Here is an 18,750-nt window from a genome sequence, read left to right as displayed (position 1 = left end):
CATTAATTTTATTTCAGCTCCATTAAAATTAAATTTAAAATAACTAATATATATATTTAAAAAAATTGTAATACTTTAAGAATTTTAAAAATTTTAATACAATATTTAATTTTACCAAAAACCAGTCTATTCATATCAAAAATCTACTAATGGGAATTTTCTTCAATCTATGAGCCATGTATTTTTTTTTATTTACTACAGTTACTAATAAGTAACTATAAGAACTATAAGAATACTTCCACATGTATGAAGTTTGAACAGATTGTGTAATAAAAACAATAAAAAAAAAAAGAAAAAATATTTAATTTATTTAAGTTTCTACACACAAGTTTATACTAAGCAACTTAATTCTCTTAAAATTGAACATGGTATGATAGTTTATTATTTAAAATATATGTTTGGAAACCAGGAATTCAGCATAAACTGTCTAACTTGTTTAAAAATTAATATTTAACTAAATTATTTGATCAGATCAGAGATATTATTTTAATACAAGATTAATAAAGTGGTGCAAAGATATAAAGTTAATATATTAAATTATGTTCTTAAAATAAAAATTAAATCAATAAAATATCAATTTTTTTTTTATTAAAATTAGCATTTAGCAGTATTAATACGTCTAATTAGTTTAAAAAATTCAACATATTATTTTAAAATATAAAGAAAGGAAAAAAATGAGTTTTTTTTATTATACGGGTCTAATAAAATTAAAAATTGATGAAATTATTTACAAATAATAAATATAATTTATATAAATAGGAATTTCAAATTTGTTTATAAAGCATCAATAATCTTTTAGTAATAAACATAAAATGAAGTAATTTATAAAATTATTATAAATTGTTTATCAGTATTCACTCAATTATTTAAAAAAAAAAAAAAAAATGACACATTATTTTACCAAATAAACTTAATACATAATTAAAATTTATAAGTTATTTTATAATTGAATTAGTTAAGAAAGTCAAAGGTATGAACTTCGTCATATTGTTGCTGTTGTTGTTGAGGTTGCAAGGTTCTGCCTTGAGCTACAGGAACTTGCTGCATGCCCATCATTTGTTGTCTGTATTGGGGTTGCTAAAAATATATTAAATTAGTAATCAATTTTTATTTGAACTCAATCAAAATATTAACAATTATATATTTAATCATACTTGTTGTAATAAATGTCTAAGACCAGGATTGCTGGACATTACGGGTCGCATTTGCATTCTCTGCTGTGGTGCATTATTACCCATAATTTGTGGTGATTGATTTCCAGGAACCATTTGCCTTGACTGCTGTTGCTGCTGCTGTTGTTGCTGTTGCTGCTGCTGCTGTTGCTGTTGATGGATATGGAATTGTTGGGTTCTCAATTTGTGTTCTTCTTGTTGATGCTAGACACAAAATTATCAACAATAAAAATGATTCTACCCAAATATACACTAAAAATATTTCATTCAAATGCTCTTTAAATAATAAAATAAAAAATAGACCAACACATTAAAACAGTTTACTCACTTCTAATTGTGCTTTTAATATAGTCTCTTGCATTTGAGCATGTTCCAGATTTTGTTGCATTTGGGGCACATTCATTTGATTACGTATCTATACCATATAATAATATTTAAATATTTCTAATACATAAAAAATAATATACTCATCATACTTCTAGCTGAGACTTCAATATGTTTTCTTGCATTTGAGCTTGTTCCAAACGTTGTTGCATTTGTGGTATGTTCATTTGATGACTTTGTATCTACAATTTATAAAGTATTAGTAATAAAAATAATAAAGCTCAAAACAATTTTATACCTCCATTTGAGACTTATACTGTAATTCTTGTTGTTGTGCTGCTTCAAGTGTTTGTCGAAGCTGATGTATCTTGGCTAAATTTTGCTTTCTAGCCATCTCAATTTGTTCACTGTATTGGCCTTGTGATGGACGAACACCAACATTGCCAACACCTCCAGGACTCTATAATAATTCATCAAATTTAGAGCAATCAAATAATGTATTATTTTAAAATGGTTTTACTTGTATAGGTATATTTGGATTATTAACTGGTTGCCCAGTTGGTTGAGGACTAGGCATCATTTGAACTGATGGACTATTAGGGACAACCTGATTACTTTGTGGTGCAAAATTGTTGGATCCCATTAATTCAGCTATTGTGAAAAACAAAAATTATTATTCAAACAAATTGTACTGCATTTTTCTTATAATTGGTAAAATTACTAACATAAATTAGATTGTGGTTGACTTTGTAAAGAAGCTGTCAATGCATTGTTAGGCATAAGCCCAGGCATCTGGATAGGTCCTGGACCACCAGGCATATTTGGACCAGGTGGTAATTGTAACTGTCCAGGCATATTGCTTTGAGGCATTACCATTCCAACCTAGGAATAAATAATGAAAATTAGAATTTTGAACAAAAATACAGTTGCTTATTTGTATATAAAGACTTACAGTTAAATTTTCATATAAAATTAACACTGGAAACTCATAAAACTATACCTAGGTACTTATCCAAACTATCTAGATCAGACTCACCCTTAGAATTTTAAGATATGGGCATCGTAACAAGTCTCCATAACTTAAATATTACCTTATCCATCTACAATTAGACTACAAATCAAAACTGTTTAATTGTGTTTATTTATCCCCATAAGTATATTTTACAAATATTAAAACAAGAGTACAAAAATCAAAGTAAATGACTACATTTTAATTTATTTTGAAATCATTAGAAAAATGGATAAAGTTAAAATTCAACAAAAAACACTTTTAAAATCTTATTTTCTTTTTATTGCTAATAACTTCATTGTATTAAAGCAATATTTCAACATAAATAAAACTTTATACACTTTATCTATTGATAAGTATTGATACACAACAGTATTGAATATTTGGATATATTTTATAAGTTAATACATCTATAGTGCAAGATAGCTGTTTTATAAATACTTATTGCTCCTAGAGCATAGCAGATCAGTGCAATATATGAAACCTGATCAGGAGGATTGGATGATTTAACACTCAAGAGTTTGGTTAATTGCCATATATATAGTTTAATTATAAATAATACTAAAAAAAATAATAAATCAATACACATTAATAGTATGTAATAACATAATCACCTCGTGGCTAGAAATTACCCCCATCCCCACCATACATAAATCTTATTTTATGTTTATTACATAATTAAACCCATACTAACTGAATACCTATATTGACTCAACAAAGAAACACCCCATTCTATATTTATTAGAAGTATTACATCAAATATTAAAATCATTAACTTCTTAAGGAAATTTAATTATATAATTTAATATAAGAATCTTGTCCTATGTGAACTGTTTGTAAATTTATTATAAACATTGTAAATTAATGGTCTAGTAGCCAATGTATAATAAAGATAAATAAAAAAAAAAAAAAAAAAATTATAAATGGTTTTAATTTAAATCTTCAGTTTAACCTCTCTGAAAAATTACAAATAATGGTTATTTGCTTGTCAGTAATTAATAATTTTTTTTATATTATGTGATACCAAAACATAATATCTTATGTAGAAAATATCCAATAAAAAATTGATTCCCAATAATCAGATTTATCAATTTATCGCAATTTCTAATAATTACACACCATACTCCACAGCAACGGTTCCCAACCTGAGATACGTAAAAAAATTGACTAATGGCGGAAAAGGTTTAAAATTATAATGAGGGGTACAATCTAACAAATTATTAAATTTAGGGGTACAGAATGAAAAAAAAAGATTAGGAACCGCTGCACTACAGCCTCCTCTTAGAAACTTTAAGATTGAAATTTCTATTTGAATACATAATGGAAAAAATTAACTTGAATTGTGGAAATATTTATAAAAATTAAAAACGCTTCAATTTTAATTATTAAAACTATTACTTTATTTAAATAATTTAAACTGAATAATAAAAAAAGTCTCATTTAATACTAAAATTATATGAATGGCATTAGAATATAAAGCACTTAGAATATTTTAGTTAAAGATATTAATTAATAATTTGTTAATAAAGAAATCTATACCCAATTTTCAGATGAAGTTTTTTCTCCCATTCGATTGTTTTCATGGTATTATAACAATTAATTTTCTTACATAAATAAAATCAATTATATTGTACAATATAAGAAAACTATTATATTAGATTTATTTATTTTAATTCTATTAATTTAATAGTATATCTAGGATGGGGAGCTATTAGTTGTGATGAGAGAATAAATGCACAAATAATATATACAATTTGGTGGTTAAAAAAATTCATCATAATTTATTTTATTTTATTAATTAAACATTGTATTTCTATAGGTTAAAAAAAAAATTTAATAAAAGAAATCCAACATTACAGAAGAGGTGCTATAAAATTATACACTTAGATTATGGCCATTTAATATTTTGCAATATTTCAACATGGTTCCACAATTTAAAATACATAACACAGTTAAAATCATAAAGGCAAAATGTAATGAATACATTTTTTATTTTTTTTATTCAATTGACTTATTTTAATTATTCGATTTTGTTTAAAAAAAAATTACAGTTAAATTGTTAATTTATAAAAACTTGAAACATGAACTTTTAAGAATTTAAAAATCAATTGAATTAGTAAAACAAAATTCAACACAATATTTTACATGTAGAAATCAATAAATTATTTATAAATTATGAGGATTTATACATACAGTAATACTTTAAATGAACATTTGAGAACACATATTTAAAAAAGATTTTTTCGGTAATTTGTAGGTATAGATAAATTTATTGGAAAATTAAAAAAAAACTACATATCAATACAGTTTGCATATTAGTTTAATAATTAAGTCAGTTGCATTATTATGTACAATCTTAACTTCTAATTAAATTTTGAAAATAATATCTAATCTCCCTATATATTAAATCATACACGATACACAAATGCAAAAAAAAAAAAAAAAAAGACAAACGTTTCCATAGTTGATTTTAAAATGAGTACTCACAGATGAAGTAAATCATTTAAAAAGTAATACACATAAGAATGTATAAGTCTTGAAAAACTTGAAAATCATAAGTCAAGCTATCATATTAATATCATTGTCTTGAAAAATGTTATACTAGATATAAAAATTATTTTCTTTCAACATAAGAACTGAGCTCTATCTCATTAGGCATGCGGCCAATGGTGACATCAAATCTATCTTGAACACTATTCAAAACTTTTGCATCAGTTTCTTCACAAATGAATGTAATTGCTAATCCTTTAGTACCAAACCGTCCAGCTCTTGCTACTCGATGTAAATAGGTATCTGTATCCTCAGGCATGTCATAATTAATAACAATGTTTACTCGTTCAATATCCATTCCTCGACCAAATAAATTGGTAGCCACCAATATTCGTTTTTGAAAATCTTTGAATTCTTGGTAAAACTTTAACCGATCTTGTTGGGACATACCACCATGCATGGCAACAGATGGGAAATTTTGTTCATTTAATAGCTCTGTTAATACTACGCAACGTTGAACAGATTTAACAAAAATGATAACCTAAAAAAAAAAATTCATATAAACAATAGTTTTCAAGTTTAATATTAACTACACTATTTTTAAAGTAAGATTACTAATCAAATAGTAGGTATTTAATAGAAATTAAATTTTACCTGATTGAATTCTAGTTCGTCTAGAAGATCAAACAATTTCTTATTTTTTTCCTTTTCAGTGAGTTTAACATAGTACTGCTGAAGACCGTGTAATGATAGTTTGGCATCATCGTCAACATAAACTTCCAATGGTTGCTGCATAAACTTTTTACAGACAGGTCGTATATCTTTGCTAAGTGTGGCACTAAACATCATTACTTGTTTGTTGAATGGAGTGTTCTTAAATATTTCTTGGACATCACTTCGCATGTGTAAGATCTCCAACATTTTATCACACTCATCCAAAATAAAATGCTTCAAATTATTGAGAACCAATTTCTTTTTTCTGATCAATTCGAGTATGCGACCTGGTGTGCCAACCACTACATGCGGCTTATTATTCTTTAGAGTATCTTCGTCTTTTGTAATAGGCACACCACCAAAGAAAACGCTGACCTTGACTGCTGGCAAGTATTTGGTGAAGCGCTCAAATTCTTTGCTTATCTGGAAAGCCAATTCTCTGGTATGGCATAAAACTAGAGCGTATACTTCGCTCTCGTATACTTCCAATTGCTGTAAGGTGGATAAGACAAATACAGCCGTTTTACCCATACCAGATTTGGCTTGGCACAAAATATCCATACCCAACATAGCCTGTGGTATACACTCATGTTGTACTTCAGACGGATGTTCAAAACCACAGTCGACAATCGCTCTTAGTATTTCTGGTTTTAACAAAAAATCACGGAAACCCGAACTGTGTATGGACACATAATTACCCTTAACTTCTTTTTTAGCTTGTTTCTTCTCATCATTTTCGACGGTCTCGTTCTGTTCATCTTCTTCGTAATCCAAAAGATCATCAGCATCCGCCATTATAAGGGTATGGAGTATGCGAGTAACGCGTTGAACGCAAATAAAGAATGTACGGATGTTAAGTGGTAGTTCACGTTGAAACCAAGTACGTAGAGAAAATAATTTACGAAAACAGAAAATTAATCGGCAAACGACGCGTGTTTATACGGCATTACGGCATACACAACAGACATTTTAGATCGGCGTTTAAGAACAGTGTGTACACGTATAGGGAATGTAAACAACAGTTTACAGTTTAGCAATACCAACATAATAGAGTAGTCAACATCAAAAGATTATAACAATCTATCCGAAGTATGCACCATTGATCATAGATGGCGGTAAATACTAAATACAAAGATAGTTAAATAATATTTCTACCTAAAAATATTAGTTCTGTTTGTTTTAGAAAATTATAGAATATTTTGCAAATCAACAATAAATAAACTTTGTTATTGTCCAATAATAATAATTTAATACACTACTATGTGGTAATATGGCAAAAATCACGACAAAGCAAGTTTATCATGATAAAAATAAATAACAAGTTAGTTGGATACAAATTGTTAATGTATACAACTTTTGGTAAATTTTAACAAGTGTATACTGATTACACATTCTAATAAGACCAAATATTTACGTTTATTTAAATCTTTGCTGCTAATACTTTAAACTATTTTAGAATTGTAATGTTAACCTTAATAATATTTACCATTTTTATTAAAAATACTAAGTAAATAATTTCATTAATATAAATTTATAATACTCTTACTAGTAAACAAAAATTAGTATTTAATAAAATAAAAATTTTATAACAAATTAATTTAGTTAAAAATCTTACCTGGCCTTGACGTAATATGGCTGAGGACGCTTTTTGATGTTGTATTAATTTGCGTAATCTATCTACGAATGCTGCTTGATCATTTGGAATAAAACCTATAAATGCTTTTCTATCGTGTGTATAAAGTAATATTAATACCTTGACATCACAATTATGAGAAGTTGGAGCACTATTAAAATGTACACAGCCAGCCTATAAATAATTCAGTTTTATAAATAAAAATTAGGATATTGTATTTATTAAAATTAGGACAATTAGATATTAAGAAACTTACATATCCACTGGTCATATACTTTGTTAAAGATTCTAATGCTTCACATGGTGAAGGTTGAAAAACCACGGATTTTGAGTCTTTCAAATGAGCCCCTCCAATACTTCCTATTAAATTCTTGGGCATTAATTGCATAATTAATTTTTCAGGCCATGTTTCTGCTTTTCTATGTATAAAATAAATAATTATAAGAAAATATTTTTGAATACTCAAGTAACAATAGCAATCTTACAGTTCTGGTTCTCCATTTTTTATACTGGCTGAAACAATACAAGGGACATTTCTTGTTATTTTCGGTATTTCATTTAAATTCTTTGATTTTTCTATCCATTCTAATGTTCCTGTCCAAATAGTTTGTCTGCCAGGTCCATTCTATGATAATGATAATATATTTTATAAAACACGGTGTAATGATTTATTTAATAATTAACTTTTAATACTTGTTGCTGCTGTTGTTGAACTTGTTGTTGTTGTTGGTTCATAATTCGTAGAGCTGCTTGCTGCTGTTGCTGTTGCTGATGTTGCTGTTGCACTTGGTGTTGTTGTGCTTGTTGCTGTTGTTGTTGTGCTTGCTGTTGCTGTTGTGCTTGCTGCTGTTGTGCTTGCTGCTGTTGTACTTGCTGCTGTTGAGCTTGCTGCTGTTGTGCTTGCTGCTGTTGTGCTTGCTGTTGTTGTGCTTGCTGCTGCTGTTGTTGTTGTTGAGCTTGCTGTTGTTGAACTTGTTGTTGTTGCTGTTGAACTTGTTGTTGCTGCTGTTGGACTTGTTGCTGTTGTTGCTGTTGTACTTGTTGTTGTGATGCCACTAAAAATGCATTCATTAATATTTTAAAAAATATTTAGGTATTTATTAAGCTTTTAGAAATTGTATTAATTTGAATAATTAAATAAATAAATTTATGTAAAATCATCAACAATAATCAATAATATCAACTAATTTGTAATTTGCTTAAAAATTTTAAATTTCATTACCATATATTCAGTGATAAGCACAACAAATATTATATTCCTTTGACCACTAAATCATTTCCCCATCTCATAAGTGAATACATTTATAATCTAAAAATGTAACTTACTATCTAATCTTTGTTGGAATGTAGGTGTTGTTAACTGCGCAATTAATGCACTTGCTTGATTTGGTTGACGCTGTTGGGTTTGCATCATTTGCCAACTACGAGGCGCTTGAGGAGGTCTCAAAAAACCACCAGTATTAGATACATTTGAGTATTGCTGATTTTGACTTTGATTTACATTACGAATCATTTGTTGTTGTTGTTGTTGTTGTACTTGTTGTTGTTGTTGCTGTTGTTGTTGTTGTTGTTGAGCTACAGCTACAGCTTGTTGGGCTGCCTGAACAGCTTGTTGTTGTTGATGTTGTTGCTGTTGCTGCTGCTGTTGTTGTTGCTGTTGTTGAACTTGATTTTGCATAGCCAAAACCTGACCAACAATAAGATTTTATAAATACTTTTTTGTGTTAAACTACAAATGTTTCAAAATTTAAATATTTTCTTTAATAACCAAAACTTTATGAAACATTTTTTTTTTGTTTTTATAAAATCTGTAAATATATATTTTTACAATAAGTATACGTGATGTATGGGGTAAAAGGAGACTGATAACTTGATTGAAGAATCCATCCAACGATGGAACTTCATAAAGTGTGAAGTGGTTACAAATGTATTCAGTCAAATGATCTATCAACGCTTTAGTCATCTTCTGGGGTCACTTGGGATGCTGAGAGTAGATAGGTTAGAGATTGGGGTAGGATAGGGGTTTTTGGATAGATTTGAGTGAAAGCGTTTATAGAGTTTTGGCTATTTGTTGAATTTTTTTTATGTTATATGATTTGGCTGAACCCCAAAGTTGTATACCATATGACTATATAGATTTTAGTAAAAGTTTATACATGAGTATTTTATTGTTTAGATTAACAAGTTTGGAGGTTAGAAGGAGATGAAGTTGACAGGATCAGTTATTCAGCACAATTCGGTTGATATGGAAATGATGGACCCAGGCAGTGGTAGATCCAAGAGGGGGTCAATGGGGGCATTTCCCCCCCCCCCAAATGCCCAAATTTCCCTATATTTTATGTCATAGATATTAATATTTCTTGAGTTACAGTTACAGTTACATCGTAAGATATTACAATTCTGAAAATTTCCCGCCAGTCTAATAATAGCACATTAATTATTAAGTTTCTTTATCATTGTTCTGGTGAATATCGACTGGACTGTTGACAAACGTTCAATAAATACGATAAAAGACTTTGTTTTGTAAAATGTACTATAAAATATAAATTTGTGAGATATTGTTTATATGTTGTAAATGGTTTGGAAATTTTTTCCCCTGTAAAATTAAGCCCTGAATCCGCCACTGGGCCCAGGTCAGTCAATGATCCATGTGGAAACCTAGGTACCGGACATTTTGTGTGGGTGAGATAGGTAGAATTGAGGATTATTTTAAGACAATTCCTTATCTAAGAGTGAATGTGCAATAAATGGATTTAGACTCATTTATACTACTCCCCCAATCTTTATATCAGGTTTGGAGTAAATTTAATTGAAATTAGATGTAGTGTGAAGCTATTTCAGGTTCTGAGTAGAGCACCCAAATAGCTTTGTTATCTGCGAAATCACCTATAATTATGTAGTTAGTTTTGGGTTTCTTTGAGGTATATAAATTGAATAAAAGTGAGGCTAGAACACCTTGAGGATTCCAGCATAGATGAGATTTATATCAAATAGGGCTAAGCTAGAATGTACAACAAAATGCCTGTGTTCAAAGTATGAATAATAAGTAGTAATATGGTATAAAGGTATCTTAAACATTGATATTTTATGTTTAAACAAACAATTTATAAAAATATTCAGTTTATTTATATTTTTATTTTAATAGACAATTATTTGATTACATACCGGATTAGTAGTTCTAAATGGAGTACATGGAGCAACTGGTGATCCTATGTTAACATTTGTAGACAATGGACTTGTCATAGATAAACCAGAATGAGTTGTAGCAGGAGTTGGGCTCATTGGTCGTTCTTTTAGACTGTAATACATAAAAAGGAAAAATAATAATAGATATATTATAAATATCTGACATTTTAGATATTTATTTAAAAATCTGGAATATTACAATTTATTATTCATAAAAACATGGATTAAAAATAGTAATATTTTATCATCGTGCTACATGATAGTAGAAAGTATATTATGTTTAAGTTGTTTGTTTTACATAGTGTTCCAAACAAAGTCATTTATTTTTTTCAAATGGAAAAATATGTTACAGAATTTTAATTCAAAAATAAGGAGGTAGTTAATGCAATTTGCAGTATGATATTCAAATTTGTCATTTTTTTTAGTAATTTTTCTAAAGACACTGAACCCCTATTTTTATCCATGTTAATTATTGCATTAAATACCTACATTAAATTAAAAAAATATACTATTTTAAGCTATATAAAATATTGATTATTACGCAAATAAATCAATAACATATTAAAGATACAAACATATACATTTTGAGATAACAATCTAATGTCACAATGCTATTTTCAATTTCTTATATCTAGTTAAATAATGAAAATAAAACTATACTTTAATTAAGAATAACTTATGTTTTAAATTTGTTGCTTATTAACATTATAATTAAATTAAAACTTAATATTTTTCAATTAATTCACCTGTATCCATTGAGTAATACTAGATGCCTCGGATCTTTTGCATAATTTTTGTTTTGAGAAATTTGTAAATCACCACCAGCTTTTTCAAACAATTTTAATAATGCAGGAGTTTTTCTAGCTGACAAAATTGAGAGTAAAATTCCTTTCTAAAACACATACATAAATATTAAATTTATAAATAATTTCAAATTTTTATAGATATTGAAAAGTAAAAAAAAAAATAGTTACTTCTTGGAAAAGATTTGCCATTTGATCAACACTACGGCCAGCATATGTTTCACATTCCATAATTGGAAAATTATATGGTGGTGAATTACATATAAGTATACAATGTCTTTGCTTAGCTTCTCGGATTTCTTGCAAGTCCTCAAAGAAAACCAGGGCCGTGGCTAAACCTTCACCCATGTAAGCATGAGATTCAGCCATACCACCAATCATGCTGAAAAAGGGACTTAAGTTAAAAACCTAATACTCTGCCTAATACAATAAAAACATGAATAGTCTTACTCAATTTTTTCAATAATTTTTATAACTTTTTGTGGGCTTGTAAATGTCCCATAAGAACGACAACATGGAAATGGTTTACAATCATTTGCTTCATACACTACAATACCATAAATTGCACTGCTACTCTGTAATATTGAACAAAATGTATTTACAATAAATATTTCAATGTAACTCTTTTAAACATTTTAATAATACTTACTTCAGACAAATACTCTCGTTCGTCAATAGGTCCTTGGTTAAAGTATCTTTATAAAAAAGGAATAAGAACACCCAATTAAGAAAAATTTCAAATTATGTAAATTAGTACTTTTAATAAAAAAAACTCAATAGTAATTCTTTAAATATAATGAAAAATCAATGATAACTTAGTAACTTACTCTAACGTTGGAGTCACATAATTTGTTTTGAGTTCACTTATATATGTGTTCATTGCTGTTTTCTCTATTACAAATATGATATCTGTTTGAATAGAATGATCCAATGGGCCTAAAACCATTTTGTGTTTTTAAATAGTAATTTTTGTCAAAGAGAAAATGTAAGCATTTATTATTGAGTTTTCAATATATTGTAATATATTCGTGTATTTATATCATATTATTATCATACATTAATTATATTATTATTTATAGTAGAAAATATAACAATTAAATTTTTTACAACATAAATAAAAATCACCAAATACTCGCTGCCTGCTGGCTGCTATTATGTACTAAAGATAATACTACATAGTACATAAAAGTATATACCACTGTGTTATGTTATTAACACATAAGTAACATAACAGTGAAATCAGTGAATAGTGTTATCACTTATCATGAAAACAAATCTTATCAAAAACCAATATAATTATTATTTATTTTAATTTGCCACTTGGAACTCGGAAATTGGATTCCTGGTTGCTTGTCAGTTGTCACGTCTTTTCGGTTCTTCACAGTAATTCGTATTATTCATAAATTTGTTGTGGATTTTCAATTATTTTTTTAATACCATCAATAACTCTTGTTATGACACATCTATCGTTAATACTTTAAAGTTTTGTAGAGAAACACTAGGTAAAAATAAAATGGATACGAAATTTCCTACGAAAAATGCCAACGAATTCGCCAACGATTTGTTTGAGACATGTAATTTGACTGAAATTGAATCTCTACAGAGTTCATTAAAAAAAGATGTGGAGAAAAAGGCAGACCAACTAAAATCATTAGTGAGGTTTGTGCACAAATGATTTGATATTAAAATATTAAAATATGCTTTATACTCTAAATTTGTTTTATTTTATTTTTATTGTTTAGCGAAAAATATCGAGATCTTATTGATGCAGCTGACACAATTAGTTCTATGGCAATAATAGTTAGTGACATAACAAATGTTACTGAAAATATTTTAAAAATAAACATAACTAATCCTAATTCAACATTAGATAGGTAATTTTCAATATACTTACACCCATTAATAAATTATTTTTAATATGTTTTTATTCTTTAGTGAAAATAATTTACTTGATACATTTGCTGCTCAGTCAAAACTTTTAATTGATTTAACTGAACAAATATGGGATTGTTTGAATTCGAGAAATTATTTAACTGCTACTCAATTGTTTCAGTTGGCTTTATGTGTTAAAACAAGTAAGCATAATATCATTAAGCATACAAATAAAATAGTTTATTAGAAATTATAGTTAATAAATAATAAAATTAATATAATTTTAATCAATATGTTTTAAATATATATTTAAACTTAGGTTTGAATGAAAATTTAATTAAAGGCCTTAAAAAAGTTAAACCATTTTTGGACAGGGTTTGGTCTACAATATCTCACTTTCAAACTACAATATCAGATAAAACAAGATTAGAATTATCTGATCAAATTTCACCTGAAGTAAAATAAAAAATTAGAATAATTACTTTCAATATGTATACTAAACTTATACTTTATTATACAGAATGCAGCAAGTTGTTTTGTAAGCTTATCAATATTAGAAAGATTAGATGCTCATTCTTTAGTTAAAGAATTTATTATTCTACGTTCAAACATGTTGCAACATTCATTGACAGAAGGAAGTTCAGTTGAAAAAAATATTGAAAACAGTTGTAATTTAATAATAAATACTATTTACAATTTATACTTATGTTTTACAAGTAAGATTACCAATGTATTTTCAAGTATTATTACTGTTATAAATTGTAATCTAATGATAAGATTTTGCAATTAATAACTAAATAATTTTGTTTGTTTCAAGATTTTTCAAAAAAGTTAATTATTTAATTTAATTTATTACATTTTTTTTTTAGACTATGATATTTATAACATTGGAATGATATACTTACAAATTAAGAACATTTTAAATAATGGACAAAATGTATTATCATTAATTGATTTGGATTATTCATTAAAATTTGGACTTATATATTTACCAAATTCCATTAAAGAATTCAAGTATGTTATTTTATAATTCATCTCATATTTACTATTAATTGTAATTTATTCGATTTAGGATTGATTGTACATTATCACCCAACGAATTATCAAAAGACTACATAACTAATATTGTTAGTAATTGGTTAGAATGGGCAAAACCATTTGTTTGTACCAAAGTCACAGAACTTCTACAAAGTGTTCAATCTTTTTCAACTCTTCGCCACTTAAATCAATTATCTATCGTAAGAGAAGAAACAAAAAAAAACAAAATGTCATTTATTGCTTATTATTTTTATATTTTAGGAATACCCTCAACACTGGACCGCTATATCTGAACAAATTTCGTTTGAGTCTGATTTGTGGTCTGAATTATACTGTCCTCTTTTTGCTCAAAGAATTAAAGAGCTGTTAACCACTCATTGGGAAGATATTTTTCCTGTAATTATCTCAGATATAAACAATGCATTAAAACAGTAAGATGTGATAAAAAAAAAAAAAAAAAACTTTTTTTAACCTTTTTATTATTTCAGACCAGAAGAACCTTACCTACAAGATAGTTTATTTTCTGATACAGATGAATGTTTTAAAACCCGTTCGATAGGTTGTTCAGATAGAACAGCTGAATTGTGTGCATGTATTGAAAGAAGGATTTTATTATTGGAAAATATGTTAAGTGAAATGTACTCTAAAGATGAAGATCCGTGGGCTTTAAAGCTACACCAAGGAAATTGTTGTAACAATTTTATTATTAGGTTAATGAAGTTAATTTTATTTAATTCAAATATTATTTTATTTAAAATAAATTAGAGATTTTTTTACATATAATAATAGAATAGAAAATAAAATTTATATATTTTTTATAATACTTCTAGGTTGGGAAAAAGTATGATACAATTAGTTGAAAAAGATACAATTACTGAATCTGGCATATTGTTGATAGCTAGATTTTTATGGTTCATGCCGATATTATGTACAACGTTAAAACAGTGTTTAGTATCCTCTTATCAACAAGTAGGATATTTTAAGATAATATTATTTAATCTTTAATAATAGTTGTAAGGTATGAACAATTGAGTATTTGGGAGCATTCATTAGGCCTTTTAGATGATGTAATAAAATTAAGATCAGCTTGGTGAGAAATATTTTCAATACATTTCTTAAAAAGGATGACATAATATTTGTGATTAAGTTTTTATTTATGTGGGCTATGTAGACAATACTAATAATAGAAAGTCATATCATAGAACATTTAATGTTATTTATTTGTTGCTAGTTACTTTCTTAATTAATTCTTTGAAATACACAATTGAATATTTTTTGTTTAGTTTAATTTTTGGACACTATCAAAAGAAGAACTGCAAAATTCTTCCATAGTTGTTTGGAATAAATGGATAGAAGTAGTGACTAAAAAAATGTTTAATGGTTTAAAAGGAAATATTTTTCCAATTACACTTGGAGAACAATTATCTACAATTCCGGTATAATAGAAAAAACTAATGTTATAACTATAACTTTATATTACATGGTGTTTTGTTTTTAGAAGTGGGACATCTTGGATATAGAAGTAGAGAAAGAAAGTGGAGAACTAGTTGTGTCCAAATTACAAGTTCCAAATCAACCTACATTTCCATTACAAAACTTTATTCACAATATGATCAAATGTCTTGCTTCGACATTACCTCCAAAGTAATTATTTTAGACAATAATTTTTTATAAATAAATTTTTGTTTAATATTATTTAATTTAGATTTGTTCAAGAAAAAACTATTGCTTTGTGTATCGAATGGATATTTATTGAATATCGTAATAATAGTGTGCTTGAGACATCCTTGAAATCTAGATATCAGATACAAAAGTTATTTGACCTCAAGTACATCAATCAACTTTTTGTTGGCATTGAGAACCAAGTAACCCTAACAATATAAATCACGAGAACTTGTAATATATTAATAAAAAAAATGTATATGTGTAGAGTTTATCAGCTATCTGTTCAGAGCAAATATCATCAGTTGAAAATCAAATCGATCCAATCAATTTAGATGTTTTGGATGAATACATTATTAAAAATGTTAAACGTGCTGTTGCTGCTACTAAAGTAATAACATAATATAAAGCTTAAATTTAAAAAACCACGAAAAAGATTATAAAATGTTTTTTTTTTTTTTTTGTAGTGTATTTTTGGTACCATGTATCCTAGTCAGTTTTTACAGTCAGAATCTTCAGATGAAGCAAATAACTTGATGTTTAGCACTTACAGATTTAAATTATTTTTAGTCACAGATTCATAAGTTACAATAATATTTTTGCATTATAATCTTAATTTATTCCTTAATATACATAAATAATATGTAAAAGTTAAATATTTGTTATTTTAATTATAAATACATTTATTTTATAAAATACCAATTGTCATTTTTATTTTTTTTATTACTAAAACTGTGATGAAATTAAGTACCTTCTTAAATAGTTTAATTTCTGAAGAATTTTTAAACATAAAAATGTATTGGACGATAATACTAATTTTCCTAATTTAGTATCATTAGAAGTATACAGTTTTTGAACTGTTAGTTAATAAAGTTAAAATGATATTAGTCATTTGAAATTAAATGTTACATTGTAAAATTGAAAAATAAAGATAGAATAGAACGGAACAACTGTGATAAATACAGCAACCACTAAGGTCTTAATGTTTTTGAAGCTACTGTCAATTAGTGTACGTACATAATGGAAAATGTACAGGAGAGTGCCCTTCCTATGACTGATAGTGTACCAAATTTTATTGGGAAAAATTAAATATTTATTTAGTGGTTAAAACATATTGGTGGTGATTATGTATTTCTTTTTTGATCAACTTATTGAGTGTAAAAGTTTATATTTTATTTAGATGTGTATCTACATGAGAATTAATTGTGAAATTTCTTAGAAATCATGTATGAATTTAATTAACAGTTTAAATCCAAAAATATTTAGTATTTCAAAAATTAAAAATATTGGAGATTGTATTATTGTTGTATATTTGTGCACCAATGTGTGTACAAAAGTACATCAGTAATTTCATGTACTACATATGTAACATTTTTTGGGTTGAATGATACTAATGGTGAAAAATGGTAATTATTAGGTAAACCATTGATGGTAGATATTACCTTTAATTAATGGATATACATTAAAAATAACTCCTATTTTAATCGGAATATTCATTATAACTTTAAGTTTTTAAATGTTAAGATAGAAGGTATGTTTAATGTTTAACATTTGTAAATTTTAAATAAATTAATCTATATTACTATAGTAACCTATAGTAACTTTAATAACAATAAATCAACTTACTGGTTCATCATAAAATTAATAATTTTGGCTGTTCAAATTATTTGGTCAATTATAAAAATACAGACTGCTTTATTTTATACCGCTGTTTCTGCAATAAAGTCTACTAGCATTTATGATATGCATACAATACACAAATCTATGTAATGTAAATATTTAATTATATAATGTACACATCTTTCCATTTGAAGAATAAAACAATAATAGCAAACACTTAAAAATACATATTTTTTTCATTTTACATCCATACAGATGTTTAACAAGTTTAGAAATAGTAATTAGATAATTTGAAATGACAAATTATGATATAAAATAATAAAGTTATTAATTATTTTACATTATAAATGTAAAGCAATGTTATCTGTTACTGTTCCATGTAGGTATTAAAATATGCACAATGCACATAATAATCAAGAGTTTCCAAACTTTTTGAGTAATTGGTTTACTTAAACAAAAAAAGTTTTAACACTTATTATGATTTTATTGAAACAATAATTACACTACACTCACACAATAGTATATTATTTCAAAATTATAAAAATAGCTGTTTTACTAACAATTCGCCGCCCCATTAGGTTACAAATAAGGTAAGGGAAAATGGAGTATTAACCAGTTGCTGATTTTAGCATCTAAAAATATACCAGTTGACCTTAAAACAAGATGTACTAAATACAAATTACCTTTACATATTATTTACATGATAACAATACTAACCTGTGAATTGAAGGTAAATATGTAAATAAGGGAAGATAAAAAAAAAATGCATTTGACAAAAGAATAAATAAAATATTAATATCAATAATAATAAGCAGCATACTACAATGTTATTTGAAAACTGGTACATTTTATTCCATTAAGTTATGAGGGAGAAGGGATCAATTTAAAGATATTTTTACAACTGGGACAATTCCGGCAAATATAGCATTAATATACCTTAACAACTCTGAACAATAATGTCATTGTTTTAGTGGTCCCATTCAAATCATAAAATGACTATTTGAATTATTTTTTTTAATAAAAATTTAAAAAATAAAATAAGTTTTCTAATTTGTTTTTTTTTATTTTTTGAAAAAATATATATTAATAATAATATGTATTTTTTATAATAATAATTAATAAGTAAACATGTAGTATAATAACTTGACAAGAAAAAAAAAGTATACATTAATAATTTTTTCATCATAAATAATACTGGTCTATTTAAGACCACAAAATAGAATCATT

The 18,750-nt window shown here is 26.5% G+C and overlaps 3 protein-coding genes across 3 annotated transcripts; 1 reads left to right on the top strand and 2 right to left on the bottom strand.

Annotated features, from left to right (window-relative positions):
- Nucleotides 1-884: 884 nt before the first annotated feature.
- LOC112600656 (mediator of RNA polymerase II transcription subunit 25-like) lies at nucleotides 885-12,492 on the bottom strand. The gene is made up of 19 exons (XM_025347947.1): nucleotides 12,159-12,492; nucleotides 11,981-12,026; nucleotides 11,782-11,906; nucleotides 11,503-11,713; nucleotides 11,275-11,420; nucleotides 10,508-10,640; nucleotides 8,669-9,029; nucleotides 8,357-8,397; nucleotides 8,036-8,302; nucleotides 7,828-7,967; nucleotides 7,599-7,761; nucleotides 7,325-7,516; nucleotides 2,222-2,378; nucleotides 2,017-2,147; nucleotides 1,795-1,956; nucleotides 1,649-1,738; nucleotides 1,501-1,587; nucleotides 1,155-1,376; nucleotides 885-1,077 (listed from the first exon to the last, which is right to left on the bottom strand). The coding sequence occupies exons 1-19, from the start codon at nucleotides 12,275-12,277 to the stop codon at nucleotides 952-954; spliced, it is 2,919 nt and encodes a 972-aa protein (XP_025203732.1). The 5' UTR covers nucleotides 12,278-12,492; the 3' UTR covers nucleotides 885-951.
- On the bottom strand, nucleotides 4,949-6,691 carry LOC112600515 (ATP-dependent RNA helicase WM6). The gene is made up of 2 exons (XM_025347758.1): nucleotides 5,650-6,691; nucleotides 4,949-5,536 (listed from the first exon to the last, which is right to left on the bottom strand). Exons 1-2 carry the CDS (start codon nucleotides 6,502-6,504, stop codon nucleotides 5,120-5,122), a joined length of 1,272 nt encoding a protein of 423 aa, XP_025203543.1. The 5' UTR covers nucleotides 6,505-6,691; the 3' UTR covers nucleotides 4,949-5,119.
- Nucleotides 12,493-12,643: 151 nt separating the features above from the next.
- On the top strand, nucleotides 12,644-16,525 carry LOC112600533 (conserved oligomeric Golgi complex subunit 1). The gene is made up of 15 exons (XM_025347785.1): nucleotides 12,644-12,990; nucleotides 13,074-13,205; nucleotides 13,267-13,406; nucleotides 13,523-13,659; nucleotides 13,724-13,919; nucleotides 14,073-14,217; nucleotides 14,276-14,441; nucleotides 14,503-14,672; nucleotides 14,730-14,951; nucleotides 15,072-15,210; nucleotides 15,525-15,677; nucleotides 15,740-15,885; nucleotides 15,947-16,106; nucleotides 16,172-16,294; nucleotides 16,371-16,525. The coding sequence occupies exons 1-15, from the start codon at nucleotides 12,845-12,847 to the stop codon at nucleotides 16,485-16,487; spliced, it is 2,292 nt and encodes a 763-aa protein (XP_025203570.1). The 5' UTR covers nucleotides 12,644-12,844; the 3' UTR covers nucleotides 16,488-16,525.
- The last annotated feature ends 2,225 nt before the right edge of the window (nucleotides 16,526-18,750 follow it).

This window comes from Melanaphis sacchari, unplaced genomic scaffold (assembly GCF_002803265.2).
Source record: "Melanaphis sacchari strain LSU unplaced genomic scaffold, SCAv2.0 Contig65_pilon_pilon, whole genome shotgun sequence".
Taxonomy (NCBI): Eukaryota; Metazoa; Arthropoda; class Insecta; order Hemiptera; family Aphididae; genus Melanaphis; species Melanaphis sacchari.
The sequence above is the reverse complement of the archived record's forward strand: the minus strand, read 5'-3'. Positions and strand labels throughout refer to the sequence as shown.